Here is a 15,723-nt window from a genome sequence, read left to right as displayed (position 1 = left end):
ACAGGAGTGTGGCAGAGTGTTGGGAACGGACTTCTATGTATGCAATAAGAAAACACCTGTCATAATGTGTCTGTGAATGGCATCCATTCACTTGCATGGGAGAAAGTGAAGGCATTGGAGGCCGGTCCATAAGGACAAAAGGGCCTCTGCCTTACCAGTCTCCATCTGCCCTCAGCTAGCCCCCACTGACTTGCCTTCTTTACATACAATTAGTCCGGGGGGCGGGGGGGGCTCTGGCTGCCAGATTGCTCCTCCTTAGGCTCAGTTTTGCTCCGGGAGAACTTAGCAGAGAGGAGAAAGGGGGCGGGACTAGATTTGACTCCCTGTAATTAACTCTGGTGCCACCTACTGTTGGCCTCCCAGCATTATGTCCTACCAGCTCCAAAGGGTACCCACCACTACTAAGTAAAGGGGTATATATATCCATGTGTGAGGCTGAGGCTGACCTATGGTCCCTGGGAAACTCAGTGGCTAGAGAATCAAACCTGCTTCTATCTAAGCAAACTTGACCCTTCATAGCGCCACCCTGGGTTCTCTTTCTGGGTGATGCTAGAGTGTGACAGAATGTAAGGAATTGGGTTTTTTGTGGGTAGGCAGGGCCTAGAACAAAAAGTTGCCTTTTGGACAGTACAGAGGGCTTCTTGTTCAGGATTTCAGTAACTCCATTCTGTTCCCCACCCATCACCCACATCTGGGGTCTGCAGCATGCTCAGTCCTCATTGGGCTGTTTTGAGTTTTCCTCTTCTTTGTGGATTTTGTTACTTCTGTAAACCTTGAGGTTCCCTTGAGCCTGTTGTGTAGCTCCCTCCTTCTGAGTGGGCAATGCCATTTTGGCAACTACACTCAGAAAATCAAGGTTGCTATTAGGATGGATGGATAGATTCTATAATCTATTTACCTACCTGTTGATTGATTGCTCTATCAGTCTATCGGAACCTGCCATTTGTACCTTAAAAATGCATCTGTTTGATTTATCAGAATCACCCATTAAATGTAAATTCCAGTCTTTGCCTGATCAGATGAGCTGCTAAAGAGGCATGGAGCTCAGTGGCATTCTGCAGGCTGTTGAGTCATCAGATGCAGCTGAGCTGGAAGCTGCTCAGCAGGGCTACCCATCAGGGCAGGGTGAGTGCAGGGACTCATCCCTTAGTGAAGGAGCCCAGACACTGCAGTCTCACGTGCTGCTGCACCAGTGAAGGCCAGATTCAATCCAAACTCTTGAACAGCTGAGAGCTGGGATAGACTTCCTTGGCTACCTCTCTAGGTCTCCTTTTACATGGAATCAGAGACACATTGTTGTTACTCCTCCATCTGTTTCCAGCACCACCAATAGCTGCAACATGATGGGGATGGAAGAATGCTGAGTGGCGGAGCCTTGAAGGTGGAGAACAGATCTGGGGACTGAGATGAGTATTGTTAGGGGAGAAGTGGTACAAGGCCCCAGTGTTTGTGGGTCTCAGGTCTCTGGCCTTTTCTTCTTCCCCCCTTTAAAATAACTTTTTTTAAAAGTTGTTTTGTTTTTTTACTTTCCTTACAGGTGCATTGCTGATGAAGCCCCTGCCATCCAACCATCTTAATTTGCCCAGAGCAATATATACGTGATATTATTTTTGCTTCCTCATGTTTGTGAGTTCAGCAGAGTGCATCCCTTTGCAGTTTAAAAGGGAAGCTTAGATAGGCTAGTTTTAGCTTTTTAGTTTAAGTAATCCAGGATGCTTTAAGGCAGACTGGATTCTCCTGGTATTTCCCCCTTTTCTCCCCATTAAAACAATAACCATGCAGACAGTCTTGTAAAAGGTAAAAAAAGTAACGTTTACTCACTCAGAATACTTGTTGGAGAGTAACAGGTACAGCAGCTTTCTTCCAGCAGGCTTAAAATGGTCATCTAGTTACAAGGACATACTTTAGTTTAAAATGGAATCTGAGCTGTGGCTCAGACTTAGCAGATGTTCTCACATGGCTGGAATGATGGTGAGAGAGCAAAGAGGAAGTACCTATGCACTCCCCCTGATGGGGCACAGTGGGCGTTCTCTCAGAGTTCTCTCTAGGAAACTTCTCTCTCAGAGTTCTCTCTAGGAAACTTACAGGAAGAAACTCTGAGGCTTCAGCTCCTGTCATGTGCCTGTCTAGCAAACATGCATTGTCGGTTTGACTGCATTGTAAATATCCCACAATCCAGCCTTAATAGTTCTTAATAGTTACCATTTGGACGGTAACTTTTCAACGCTGGTTCCAGGTTCGTGTGGGCCTTAGGGCAATAGAGCATCACCAAAGGAACATAGGAAACCAACTTATACAGTGGTACCTCGGGTTAAGTACTTAATTCGTTCCGAAGGCCCGTTCTTAACCTGAAACTGTTCTTAACCTGAAGCACCACTTTAGCTAATGGGGCCTCCTGCTGCCGCCGCGCGATTTCTGTTCTCATCCTGAATCAAAGTTCTTAACCCGAGGTACTATTTCTGGGTTAGCAGAGTCTGTAACCTGAAGCGTATGTAACCTGAAGTGTATGTAACCCGAGGTACCACTGTACTGAGTTGGGTCCCTCTAGCTCACTGTTGTCAAACACTGACTGCTGGTGGGTCTCCCAGACCCATCTGGAAATGCCATGAATTGAACCTGAGACCTTCTGTATGCACAGAAGATGCTCTGCCAATTGAACTGTGGCCCCTTCCCAACCTTCTTTCTTTTAGACCTGATTTTCCATCCACACCACTCATTCCCTCTACTGAGAGGGCCCCTGGACCTCTCATAGCACCGCTGGGAGCTGCACACAGGCATGGAACTTACCCTGCCATTCAGCAAGGAGAAGCAACTGCCGGAGGCGGCCAATCTGTGGTCCCTTTAAAGGGCAGCAGAGTCAGAGACTGATAGATCTGGACTTGAGGAGGGGGGAGGCGTGGGATTCACTCCGGAGACATTCTCCTGCACAAGATCCAATGAAATGAAGAGTTGGGTGGGTGGGGACTGTGCCATATCCCGGCTGGCTCTTCTCAGTCTGGCCTGTGCCAGAGGATTCCCCAGTGGGTTACATGCTTGTTCCATGGAATAATGGAGGGACATCCCCTGGGATGGCTCACCTTTGCCCACCCAGATGAAGCCAAAGAGAGAGCCCATGGCTCAGAAGCAACCCCGAAACCCCTGACTCCCTTTGGTAAACAAAAACAAAAGGACACTACTTGATTGCCCCCCCCCTCTGAAAAATAACCATAATAACTGGAGGAGGTTGAGAAGTGGCCCTTGCAAAAGATTGATTTGCTGGGTGGGCCAGAGGACAGGCCCTCTGCTGCTGCTGCTAGAGAGGTGTCTGTGTGTGTCTGTGTGTGTGTGTGTGTGTGTGTGTGTGTGAGAGAGAGAGAGAGAGAGAGAGAGAGAGAGAGAGAGAGAGAGAGAGAATGGGGGAGGGAAGAGGGATGGGGAGATTCTTTTGACATAAGGTCTCTAACATCCCTTCCTCCTGGGTGATTTTACAACCAGCCACATAAAGGTACACTCCAAATATCCTCCTTCCTTCCCTATTCCCTCCCCCCCTTCTATTGTTTCCAGCCCCTTAGCTGTCGTCCCCCCCACCTCATCTATATCGCTTCATCTTGTCAGGTCTGCGTAGATCTGATCTGTCTGGGGCTGGGTCTTTTCTTTCTCCCGTTCGTTCGTTCTTTCTTTCCTTCCTTCCTTCTCCCTCTTTCTTTCTTTCTTAAGAGTAGGGAGTGACAGATGGCGGGCCCGCTTTCCCCCGAGAGCGAGATCTCCCTACATGCGAGCGCATGTCAATCACCGCAGCTCATGTGATAACTCCAGCGGATGACGTGCCAGCCATATGGTCTGGCATCAGAGTTGGTACCCCCTCTGCCTGCGCGAAGCGTGCCACTTCCCTCCTCCTTTTGGATAAGACACTGAAGGAGACGGGGTGGACCTCAAGGAGCCTGTGCCTCTCTTTTTTTCCTCTCTCTCTCTCTCTCTCTCTCTTCCTCTTCTTCCTCCCCTCTAATTTTCTCCCCCCCCCCCTTACTCCCAAAAGATGCGGGGTCCGAGGACTTGAAGATTCCTCCGCTCAGCTTTGGAGGTAAGTTATGTAAGGAAGAGAGAGCGGGGCAGAAACTTGAAAGGATGGGGTCACGCAACTTGCCTCCCCACCCCACCCCACCCCCGGCCACCTCCTTGGATCTCTCTCTCACTACAGATCTTATCTCTCTTTCTATCGACGCCCCCCCTCCTCTGCGCACACACAATTTATTTGTATCTTTGGGGGAAGAATGGCTAGAGAGGGGGATGCGCGCGGGGGGTGGGTGGAATAAGCTATCTCTAGGCAAGATTTTTTTATAGATCCAAAATCGCTTATGTAGCAAAGACCGGTTTTGCATGAGATGTGTGTGTGTGTGTGTTTTTAAATAGATCTCAGCAGCCTTTGTGGCACGTTCAAAGATACCATTTAAAAAATAAGAATAAGAATCAAGCAGAGATCTGAGCAGACGATCCGGTGAAATACAATTTTCCAATTGTATTTAATAATAATAATAATAATAATTAAAAGAAAACCCGAAGAGCCTTATCATTGAATCGAAGCTGTAGCACTTATCGGAGTGAACGGCACTCTCTTCAGCTCATCTACGGAGCTGTTGGGTTTTAGCTTGAGGGTTTTTTTTAGGAGTGGGTGCGTGTGTTGGGTGATCTTTCCCCATTCTTCCTCTTCTTCCTCTTTTTTGTGAAAACTGGCTCCCACCCCTCCCTAAGCAAAACACAGCGAGTGCAAATGCTCGCACACGAACTGCTGGTTCCTCGTAGTTTTGGAGCAAAAGGCTCCCTAGGAAAATGGTCTTCAGCGGGGTCTGCATGTGGGCTAATGGAGCCGGTGTAGGGAGGGAGACAGGCGGAAAGCAAAAGCGACTGGAACCGGGTGGGATCTAGCGATTCTGCAGGAGCATCGAGTAGCTCAGGGAGCTTTTTAATAATAATAATAATAATAAAATAATAATAATAATAAAAATAATAATAATAATAATAATAATAATAATAATAATAATAATAAAACCAAATTAATTGATTGAATGATCGATCAACGTGTTATATACCCAGAATGTTCTTTTATGGGTTTAGAGTGAGGTACGAAACCATTCCCTGAAAAAGAAAGAGCGTTGGCAGGACTCAAACAGTTTAAACAAAAACAGGACATGGGAAAATTGACAGGAACGAGAAGTTATGAGGGTTGGGATGTGATGGAGGAACGCGAGGATGGGGGTGGCTGGGGGCAGCGGGATGCAAAGTTCCAAATTCTAACATTTCGTTCGAATATTAATATTAACATTGATTTAAAAAGAAAAAATGAAACCACCCAGAAATTGCGCTGGACCGTTGGGTTATCAAGCTTGGGGTGGGATGGGACGGGAAACCGGAGAGAAAAGTTAGAGATTTCGCTTGGCATTCTCTAGATCTCCGCCTTAAAGCTCTCCAGAGATATAAACAGAAGCAGGCTGGCTGGAAGAGATCGACGTATATATACGAGCCGGGGAGGCAGAGGAGATGGGGCGTAGCGATTTTAAATTCCCTTGAAGCTGATCGCATAAACATGAACCTTAAATTAAAAAAACAAAAACAAATAAACAGCCCCTTAAAGAAATCGGAGAAAATATCCACTACATTTCAACAACAACAAAACGAAAGGGTGTGTATGAGAGAGAGAGAAGGAGGGAGGGAGGGAGGGAGAGAGACAGAGACTGTCTGTAATGAACCGGATCTATCAGAAATATTGCACCAATTCCGCAGCAAAGCAATGGAGACACCAATTAATTTTAATCACACTTTAAAACGAGTCAATTGCTTTTATGGAGGGGAGGGGGGAGCGCGGTTTCAGGCCAGTTCTAAGCCGCTCTCCCATCCCCTCCTCCTCCTACAAAAGCTCTGCTTAAATTAGACTCCCGTTAAAAGTATGGGTGGGAGTGGGGAGGGAGCGGGAGATTTTGTCTCTGATGGAGCGGAAGGTAACCAGGATTATTTTGACCAGAGCCGCTGCACGTACTTCGAGGCACAACGTTTGGGAGAAGAGTGCAATAAAAAGGTTGAGTCAGGCTTTAAGAAGCGCCCTATCTTCTTATGATCTGGGGGTTGGAGAGGAGTGGAAATGCAGGAGTTAAGGGGGGGATTAAGGCCAGAACCCCACGACTTCCTTCTCTAAAACACGCTCTGGAATGTTTAGCGAATCGTCAGCGCGTCGGATCCGGATGGGGATCACGGTTAATAGATCTGATCCATTTTTTTAAAAAAACAGGACTTCAAAGAACAAATTATGGGGTTCGAGAACAAATGCAGAACCGTGAAAGGGGTGGCTGGCTGGCTGGCTGGCTCTTAAGCACGTTCAAAGAACGGATTCCACCCAGCCATCCCGGAAGAGCCACTTAGCATGTTCCAATGACAGCGCAAAGGCATATATTTTGGGACGCGACGCTACGCACATCCTTGCAGATCGTAGGCAAAAGTTAGATTATTTTGCTTGGGGAGGGAAGGCCCGTACAGCCTTGGATGGGATGGGAAATCGACCCATGCCTTGGTAGTCCTAAATGTGCTTGAAACCCTGGACCAGTCAAGGTTGCTCCGGCTTTAGGATGAAGTTCCAACAGTCCGGAATAGTTTGGATGACGCGCGTGCTTAGAGTTAGGGCTGCTGATGCTCTGAAAGAAACTTGTGCTCTTATTTCTCGTTTCCATTCCTCCGTCCCTTCCCTCCCCCCCCCACCCTCTGTGTGCGCCCCCCATCCCCTCCCTCCCTCCCTCCGTCCTCCCCCTCCCCGCCCCCATGTCACCTCTGCAGCCACCATGTTGACGCGACTCTTCAGCGAGCCCAGCCTGATCCCAGAAGTTCAGAAATTCTCCAGCTGGGCAGACGACTGCGACGACGAGGACGACGACGACGACGAGGCCAGCGATAAAGATGAGCGGAAGGGCAAGAGCTGCCCTCTCCAGGACGAGCAGACCGACGGGGAGGCCAAAGACGACCACGACTTAGGGGGCGAGGAGGAGGAGGAAGAGGAAGAAGAAGAAGGGGTCGAGGAGGCGGAAGGGGATCGCCCCAAGAAACGGGGCCCCAAAAAGAGGAAGATGACCAAGGCCCGGCTGGAGCGCTCCAAGCTGAGGCGCCAAAAGGCCAACGCCCGCGAGAGGAACCGCATGCACGACCTGAACGCCGCCTTGGACAACCTCCGCAAGGTGGTGCCTTGCTACTCCAAGACTCAGAAGCTGTCTAAGATCGAGACTCTGAGGCTGGCCAAGAACTACATCTGGGCCCTGTCGGAGATCTTGCGCTCGGGCAAGAGGCCGGACTTGGTGTCCTACGTGCAGACTTTGTGCAAAGGCTTGTCTCAGCCCACCACCAACTTGGTGGCGGGCTGCCTGCAGCTCAACTCGAGGAATTTCCTGACCGAGCAAGGCCAGGAGGCCGGCAGGTACCACGGGCCCAACTCCACCTTTGCCATGCACCCTTACACGTACCAGTGCTCGCGGCTCTCCGGCGCGCAGTGCGCTTCCAGCACCATGGCTAGCTCCCACGCCCTGCGGACGCACGCCTACTGCGCCACCTACGAGTCGCTCTATGGGAACGCGTCGCCAGACTACAATAGCTCGGAATACGATGGGCCGCTGAGCCCTCCTTTGTGCGTGAACGGGAATTTCTCCCTCAAGCAAGACTCTTCCCCAGACCACGAGAAAAACTACCACTATTCTATGCACTACTCCGCCCTCCCGAGTTCTCGCCCGTCCGGCCACAATTTGGTGTTCGGGTCTTCTGGGATGCGCAGCGGCGTCCACTCGGAGAACGTTTTGCCTTATGAGATGCACCTCCACCACGACAGAGGTCCCATGTACGAGGAGCTCAATGCTTTTTTCCATAATTAACGACTCCTCCCGCCTTTGGGCTCCCCTTCTGGTTCCACGCCTAACCAGGGCCACCTGTAGATCTCCAGTGGGTTGCGTTCGCGAAAGGGATAGGCGTGTGTGTGGTTCTGTGCGCGCGTGTGGGCGATTTTATTGGGGGGGGGCAACGGTCCTTGGCCTTCTCGAAGCCCCTGCTCGCCTCTTCCCGAGAGCTGCAACTTTGCATTCAACTGTGAGCCACTTTTCCCCGCAGTTAGAGAGAACTAATCTAAATAATAATAATAATATTAACAACAACACCCATTCCCATCCCTAAACTTATTGAGCCGGGCGTACTTGTTTCAAAGCAGCGTGTGGAAGGCGGGTTCAGGCCGATCTACAATACACTTAGGCCGAAGCCACGGACTTGACTCACTTCGAATCCGCTGGGATTCGACGGGGTCGATTCTGTTTGAAGTCAATGGTCTTCGGCTTAAATGAGGAGTCGACGGAGCTGATGAAGCGCCCTGTTTCCTATGGGACTCCTTACTTGACTGGGAGTTGGGGTGTAAACCGGATCTGAGACCTGGTCTCCTCCTCTGCCCCAATTACTAATAAAAGAAATCTGGTGCAATATATGCTCTAATGCAATTTTATATATATGAGAAAGCAAACTATATAGCTTCGTGGACTGTTTAGCTGAGGTCTTGACTATCTAGAAAGGAGGGTTTTAGATCCAAATCGGAAGTGCTATTAAGGAAGGGGGGAAACATCAAATTTATGGGGAGTGTGTGTGAGGGGGAGTCAAAGGCTCGCCCCACCTTAAGCGATTGCCTATATTGAGCAATGCTCAATATAGGCATTTAATCTAGAGACCAGAATGGCTGTAGAGAGAAATAATTCAGTACAGGGCAGGAGATGGTGGGGGGGGGGGGCTTTCCGTCATTCCAGCAATTGATTCAAGAATTCCCCGAAAGTTTAATCTATTTAAGGACGTGTTTGTTTGTTTGTTTTAAAAAAAGACGTTTGCAAACTTTAAGTCAGACTTTCAATGCAGTGAGAACTTTAAAAAAGCAATAAAGGGGCAAACAGATGATAAATATATTCTATCTTTATCTATGCAAGTAGGTACTGAAACTAGGGAAAAAGTTTTTAAAATGAAGGAAAAGGAAAACAAAAAGGAAAAAGGAAAAACAACAACAACAACAACCAAGAATCCATATGAGATATTAGAAATATGGACCAACAAACTCGCTGAGGTTTAAAATCGAGCACTTTTTTGATTTGGGGGAAACGGACTGTGGTATGTTTCCCTGGTATTTAACAATCACTGACTTTTTGAAACCACCCTTGTAACCCCAAGTAACTTATTTTCCAAAATTCGTGTGTCATGCTGTTTTTTACCTGTTTTAAAAACGTTTATGAAAAAAAAAGTGGGAAAAAAGATTTTTATGAAATGACAAAAATGTTTTGTTATGCATGGATAGGAGGGGGAAACGCAAATATGCAAAATTTAAAGGTGATGTGAAAAATAACACTGATTATTATGCTTAATTCTTACGTTGGCTAGTTTTTCCCCTCCCAATTAATAGTAACTCTTAATTTCTTTCTTTCTGTAATGCGTTTTTTGGGGGGAGAAATACGTTTATGTAACAATACACCAGTATATAAATCTCTATATAAAAACCAACATCTTCGAAAGACTCAAACTGGTATATTTTTCCCCCAACAGAGTAATGATTCATTTCTCGTTCCTTTGATGACTTGCTTTACAGCCAGGGGGATATGTCAAAATATTGTCTCAGATTCCCAACCCCCAACCCCTTATTTTAATATGGCCCTGCATCACCTTTAAACATACCAGCATTTTTTTAAAAAAATAAATTATCAAAAGCAAAAGGCACACATTTCTGATTGATATTTTTTAAAACAAAACTCAACAACTTTTTACTAAAAAAAAACAAGACCAGAAAAGTTGTAGTTCAGATTGAAATGTCTACTGGACACCAGAAGTGCATTGTGTGTGTGCGTGTGTACATGTGTGTTTGGTTTCCTTAAGATGAATAAATATTTATGTCAAAATGATATCCTAAAGTCCAAGGGGGAAAGGGGAAGGGGAGAGATTTTTCCAAGTCTTGTTTTAACAAAGGAGAGTTATTTTCTCGTTTGTTTGTTTGTTTGTTTTGTTTGTTTGCGGCAAACTCTGTCTTGTTCGGTTCACACATTTTGGAGAGGACACTTTTGTAAGACGGGCTGCCTTTTCCGCGTCTGTCTGGCCTTCTAAAATCTCTCTCTCCCCCCCCCTCCCCGCGCTTAACAACCCACCCCCCAAATAATACTTATCAAAAGGTGAAGACCCTCTATGAATGGAAGATATATAACCCCTCCTCACCCCACACCGCGCCCCTATCACGAGCATCTTTGAAAAATCAGGAACACAAGGGAAAGGTTCCCTTGCAAACATTCTGTGTAGTTGTGGGGTTTGGGTTTTGTTTGTTCGGTTGTGTTTTTTTTTAATGCATGCATTGTTTAGGGGAAGAAGAAGAAGAAGGGATAAAAAATAAATAATCAGAAAGGGGAGGGTGTGTGTGTCAAGCCCTGGTCTTCAATGGTATGTTTTAAGCATTAATTTGCAGATCTTTCGTGAAATGCATCCGAACACTTTTTGACAGGCTGAGAGCTGCGAGTCAGCTATGATCTTATTCAAACGTGTAATGAAAGAGCGTCCTAAGACGACAATTAATAAATATTAGATGTTTACTCCCTCAGGTTTGCTAGTTTACTTCAAACAAGTCGATATATATATATATATATATATATATATATATGCGCGAGACCCCATTCTTTCATTGTAGCCAGACACGTTTCTCAAAGAAGAGGCGGGTGGGTGTAAACCCTGAACTGATTAAGATGGCTTCAAAGCATCCTTAGCTTGCCAGTATGTCTTTGGAAGATCTACTTAAATATATATAAGAATTCTTCTTTCCCCTCACACACGCTGTTGGTTCTTTTTTTTTAACTTGGAAGGTGGGCGGAGATCTACTTCTCATTTTATAAAGACTAATGTGGTTTTCTTGTCTTGGACAGATGGCATTTCCCCTGCAACATTCCCTCCCTCCCTCTTTCCCTCTCTCTCACACACACTTCCCTTCTGATCTCATAAGCAAGAGTAAATTCAAGACCAAAGTCTCTCAAAACTATTTACTGGGGTGAACGGTCTTTCCTGGTGAATCTACCATTATTTAGGACTTAAGCAATCGATGGATAGCTATTGGGTTCTTTTATTTTAATTTCTGAAAGGGGAGCTTATTTACAAGATAAGAAAACCGGAGCTTTAGGGAGCTGTCCCAAAGACGCGTGGTGCTGAACCGGAAGCTCCGCGGGGAAGCAACAACCGCCAGTGCCCCTGATCTCCGTTTCCCCTGTCGAGGATTCTCGGAGAGGGTGAGCATCCGTTTATGGGTCCTGCAAAGTGGGCTACAAAATATAGGAAAGGGAAGCGTGTCTATTATCCTGCAAGCAGGAGGCAAAAGTTAGGACAGGCGGGGCCAGAGTGGAGATTCTAACCTGGATAACCAACAGGGATATATCTAAGACCTTCGTGGTGGCTTTTGGTGGATGTGAATGGGACCCGATCTATATCAGTGTAGACTTGGTCGATTTCGAGAGTAGAAGAAATGGGGGGGGGGATATTTGGAATTATGGTGCCCCCTTAGATTCATCACAGACTGATAAACACTCGCACAAACTTTTGTCCTTCCATTGAGTCCAATGAACAGTGGCCCAAAGCTATACAAAGAACATCACAAAAAGACGTGGACGGGAATTTTGGCTCTCATCATCCTTTTCTTCATGGCCATCATCTCTCTGTACTTGCCCAGCAAAGTACTTACTCTGGAGTCCCCCGATTATATAGTAGGCCTGACTTGGAGGCACTGTGCGCTTCCTTCCCGCGCCTTGATATCCAAGAAGTTCTGGGGTTTCTCCATCTGCTGCCTTCAGCAAAGCTGCCCACCCCCAGGGGACCCGATGGAATGCTTAGTTTTTGGATGTCCCTTGACACCCCGGGCCAAAGCCGAGCACGCAGAAGTAGGAGCTCCTTGGCATCCGCGCAAGACGTCTCTCTCTTTCCACCGCTTGCTGATGGCCTTGGCACAACCGCACCATCTGAAAAAGTCAAAGATCGCAAATTTTTGAAGGATTACACTACAGCGGTTTGTTTGTGCTTCTTTCACACATACACTTATTTATACACTTAAGTACTTTAGCATGAGCCGGAAGTCAGTGAGCTGTAGCTTTTTTCCAGGAAGTTGCGTTACCCTTCTTTCCTTCCTTCCTTTCCCCACAATTCTCATTCCTTTCATCCTACCCATTTCCCCTCCTGTCTCTCTTCCTCCGCCAGCCCCGCTTCCTTCTTTTCTTTAACAAACAGGTGTAACTTTGCCTGGGTGGGGTCCCTCCAACCTCCCCACCCCCGCACACCTAGATATGTACCGACTCCCAGCACCATCCTCCCATTCCAGTTTGACAGCGGGCAAACACTCGCCTGATCCTTGCTCTTTCCGCACCTGAACTCACCAGGTACCACTTCTCCAAGCCTCAGCTGCCTTTCTCCCTAGCAACCCGGAAGAGGGAGGCGAGTCTCTGCGCTGCTCTCCTCTCCAAACGCCTGCAGGTTTCGACTCACAGGTGGGCGTCCGTCAGGCAAGCGATCAAAGCCTCTTGTCCCACAAGGTCAGCGTTTTGCTGTAGCTCCATCAGATATTCGGGGCTGGGCTGAAGCAGACTGTGCCCTCCGCGCCAACCCAATCCACAACTCAGTTTTCCTTGAAGCCACCGATCTGGGGCTGATCTGGAGACTGAATCGGCTTCAATCGGCGTTCTTCTCTTTAGCCGATTGCAAATCGGCCTGAAATCCCACTTCTGCTTAGCTAAGGTGTGGATTTGTATTTTCTCCCTTGGCAAGGCACACCGGGCTGCAGCTTCCATTGGGAATATAATGGCTGCAACAGTTAACCGGTTTCCACCCGGCTTGAATCAGCTCGCGGGAGTCCTTACACTTGAAGCTGCAAATCATATCTGTGATTGTACCACGTCTGGTACAAGCAGCATATAGAATTGTTTGTGCTTCCCCACCATCCTGTGGTTTTCTAGAGGCTTACACATTTGTTCAAGAGGACCACAGAACCAATACTTTACGGCAACATGCGCGCCAGCATTTCTGCCATTTCGGTAGCCTTTGTGAACAGCCGCATCCGGGTTTTGAGCTGCTCGGTGAACCGCTTCAAACGATGCAAAGGAATGATGTTCCTGCTGCAACCCTGCTCATCTTGAATTCGGAACAGTGGGTCTCTTTCTCTCCCCCCCCCCCCCACGTTCTCCTTAAACCGACACATTTGCGGATAACACTCGCACAGTCACACGTGCAATTATTGTTTATTGTTCCCAAGACTTTTCTGCAGGCGAGGAAATACCCGATATCCGGGTTTCTGTACTGCTCAGCTAAGAGATCTCCAGCACTTGACTTCCTGGGTTTTGTTTTGTTTCATCCACTTTCTGCCTTGCCGGGGAGCAAGGGACAGATCCCCCCCCCCCAAATCTCCACATCCCTACATTCTTTGCTCACGAAGAAGGGGAAGGGAGCAACCCAACACACGCACGTGCTGTTTTCAAAATGATCACTGTAAAAAGGCCCCACGGACTCATCTGTTATCTGCTCTCACCTGCATGGGAAATACTGTATCGGAATGTCCAGAGACCAAGCGGAAGGAAAAGCCCATCAAAAGCAGAGACTGACTTCAACATTTCCAAAAGTTAGGGTTCCCCATTTGGAGTACACAGCTATACACGGGTATATGAATATATGAGCCACCATATGTAATCAGACACGTGTTCACATCCCCGTGGGAAACCTTTCCTGGGAAGCGGAGGTTGGTCTCCCCAGTTGGCACGCACCCATTCCCCACAAGCCCAAGGAGACGCGTGTCTGATCTTCACATCTGAAGGCGACACTGGTGTGGGTGAGTGCCTGCACTTTCTCCTCTGCCGGTAGGTATAGGAAGAGTAGGTCCCTAGCTATGTTTACTGGGCAGTAAATTCCACATGGACTTTAAAATACTGAAGCCACGGAGGCAATATGGTCACAGGTACAAAATATAGAGGTCTTCCCCTCCATGGTGTGAGCTTCTCCTAGGTAACAGCCTAGCTTGTGTATGTGCGCGCCTGTGTTTATACGCATTTGTATGGGCAGACTAGAGGCTTGCGGGATCTGTTCTGTTATGACTATAAAGAATAATAAAAAATGGAACCCCAAAAAACCCAGATCCACCAACCGGAGCCTGGTGCAAAAGACATTCGCTTAGCCTTGGAATCAAAGCATTCTGAGGCCAGGAATTTGTTCAGAGAAACCGACCTGAAGGGAGCTCACCTTCTATCCAAATAATGATCCACTCTCTGGTTACCCCAAGCTTCCATCATTTCAGAAACATAATTTAGCTGGAGTTATTTTCTTGCTGGTGTTGCAAAAGAATTGGGAGATCCTTGCCGATCTATTGCAAATCACCTAGTAAATCGAGATTCACCCTCTCCCGATCTGATTTGTATCTACAGTATACCTACAATATTGTTCATTATGCGAACATGAACATATATGGGAAAGTCCTCCCCGGCACTGAATGTACACCTCAGGCACAGACGCCTTATGTCCGTTACATTGTCCGAAGGATGTGTGAAGAGTAGCGCACACGTGTGTGGGCCGCCTCATCTCTCACCGCTCTTGGCCAATTCACACGTGCTTCCACGTCACTCGGTTCCTCGGCAAGAACGTGTGAGCCGCCTCAATCGACAGCCATTGCTTTGGGAGTTCTATTAGAACTCTCGGTGTTGGTATTAGCGAGTTGTGATGGTCCACAATACACACACAAGCAAGTTTCCCTTTTTGATGCTGACACACAGACGCACGCTAATGATTCGGGCCCTTAGAACTCTTCGCTGAATGTTTCAAAGGAAAAGCGTGGGATCTGGGGTAGACACTGCCGATCTGGACATTCTCTGTCCAGGTATGACTCTGCGATGGCTTCTTCAGAGGACTCTGCCATTCCTTGGTGCTGGAGCAACCGGGGATTGACAGGTGCTCTCAGCAGACCCTTAGCACCAGACTCAGGCTACTATTTCATGCCACCGCACAGGGGTGCCAACTTGAATAAAATATTGGAGGGGGGCAGGTAAGCACAATCAATAACACACACAATTTGCACACATACAATTTGAATGGGAATGCCTATCCGCTTTGGGGGAGCGGACCCCTCAAATATTTTATGGGGGCTTCAGCCCCTAGGAGTTGGCTTCCGTGCCACAGATTCCGCACCACCATTCGCGACCATTAAGGGTAGGAGGAGGGTCCCTGAGCTAAACGCTTAGGTAGCATCAACTTGTGTGCCCGGCACTGTATGAAATATCCAACCACGTGGCTTCTCCTGCTGTCAGATCTGTACATGATTAGACCAGGCGGGAAAAGATCAGGGAAGGGCAACTGAGAAGTCCAGGTTAATGTGCTTTTATAGGGGAACTGAAGCCTGGACGGGAACCGGATGCGCGCAGCCCTGAGAGAAGAAGTCTGGAGCGTAAATGCGATTTCACGGCAACAATCAGTGCACACCTTATAGTTTTATCTCCACGAAGGTGTGGAAAGAAAGAGAGGGGAAAGGACACCATTTATAATTGCTGCATTGGATTGAGAGATTCAAAGCGACTAGTTACGTCTCTCGACAGTCCCACAAAGAGATGAGATGGATCTGTGCATCTTCTAGGAAGGAAAGAAAAAGACGGAAAGGGTAAACAACACACGGAAGTTGTTGGCTGAAGCTTGTTGCACACGGGGGGGGGGGGA

General features: G+C 47.6%; 1 protein-coding gene across 2 annotated transcripts; it reads left to right on the top strand.

The window, feature by feature from the left end:
- The first annotated feature begins 3,721 nt into the window (after window positions 1–3,721).
- Window positions 3,722–10,603, top strand: NEUROD2 (neuronal differentiation 2). Of its 2 annotated transcripts, none has more exons than XM_083581580.1 (2): window positions 3,722–4,060; window positions 6,799–10,603. In XM_083581580.1, exon 2 carries the CDS (start codon window positions 6,804–6,806, stop codon window positions 7,875–7,877), a length of 1,074 nt encoding a protein of 357 aa, XP_083437706.1. In that variant the 5' UTR covers window positions 3,722–4,060; window positions 6,799–6,803; the 3' UTR covers window positions 7,878–10,603. The 2 variants fall into 2 exon arrangements, with proteins under 2 accessions (XP_083437706.1, XP_083437707.1); XM_083581581.1 differs by lacking the exon at window positions 3,722–4,060 and adding an exon at window positions 4,982–6,049.
- The last annotated feature ends 5,120 nt before the right edge of the window (window positions 10,604–15,723 follow it).

Source organism: Podarcis filfolensis (genome assembly GCF_964270895.1).
Source record: "Podarcis filfolensis genome assembly, chromosome: 13".
Lineage (NCBI taxonomy): Eukaryota > Metazoa > Chordata > Lepidosauria > Squamata > Lacertidae > Podarcis > Podarcis filfolensis.
Note: the sequence above shows the minus strand (reverse complement) of the source record. Positions and strands in the feature narration are given on the sequence as shown.

Excerpts from the sequence above, each read along its gene's own strand:
- NEUROD2 (XM_083581580.1), top strand. The coding sequence starts at position 6,804 with ATGTTGACGCGACTCTTCAGCGAGCCCAGCCTGATCCCAGAAGTTCAG.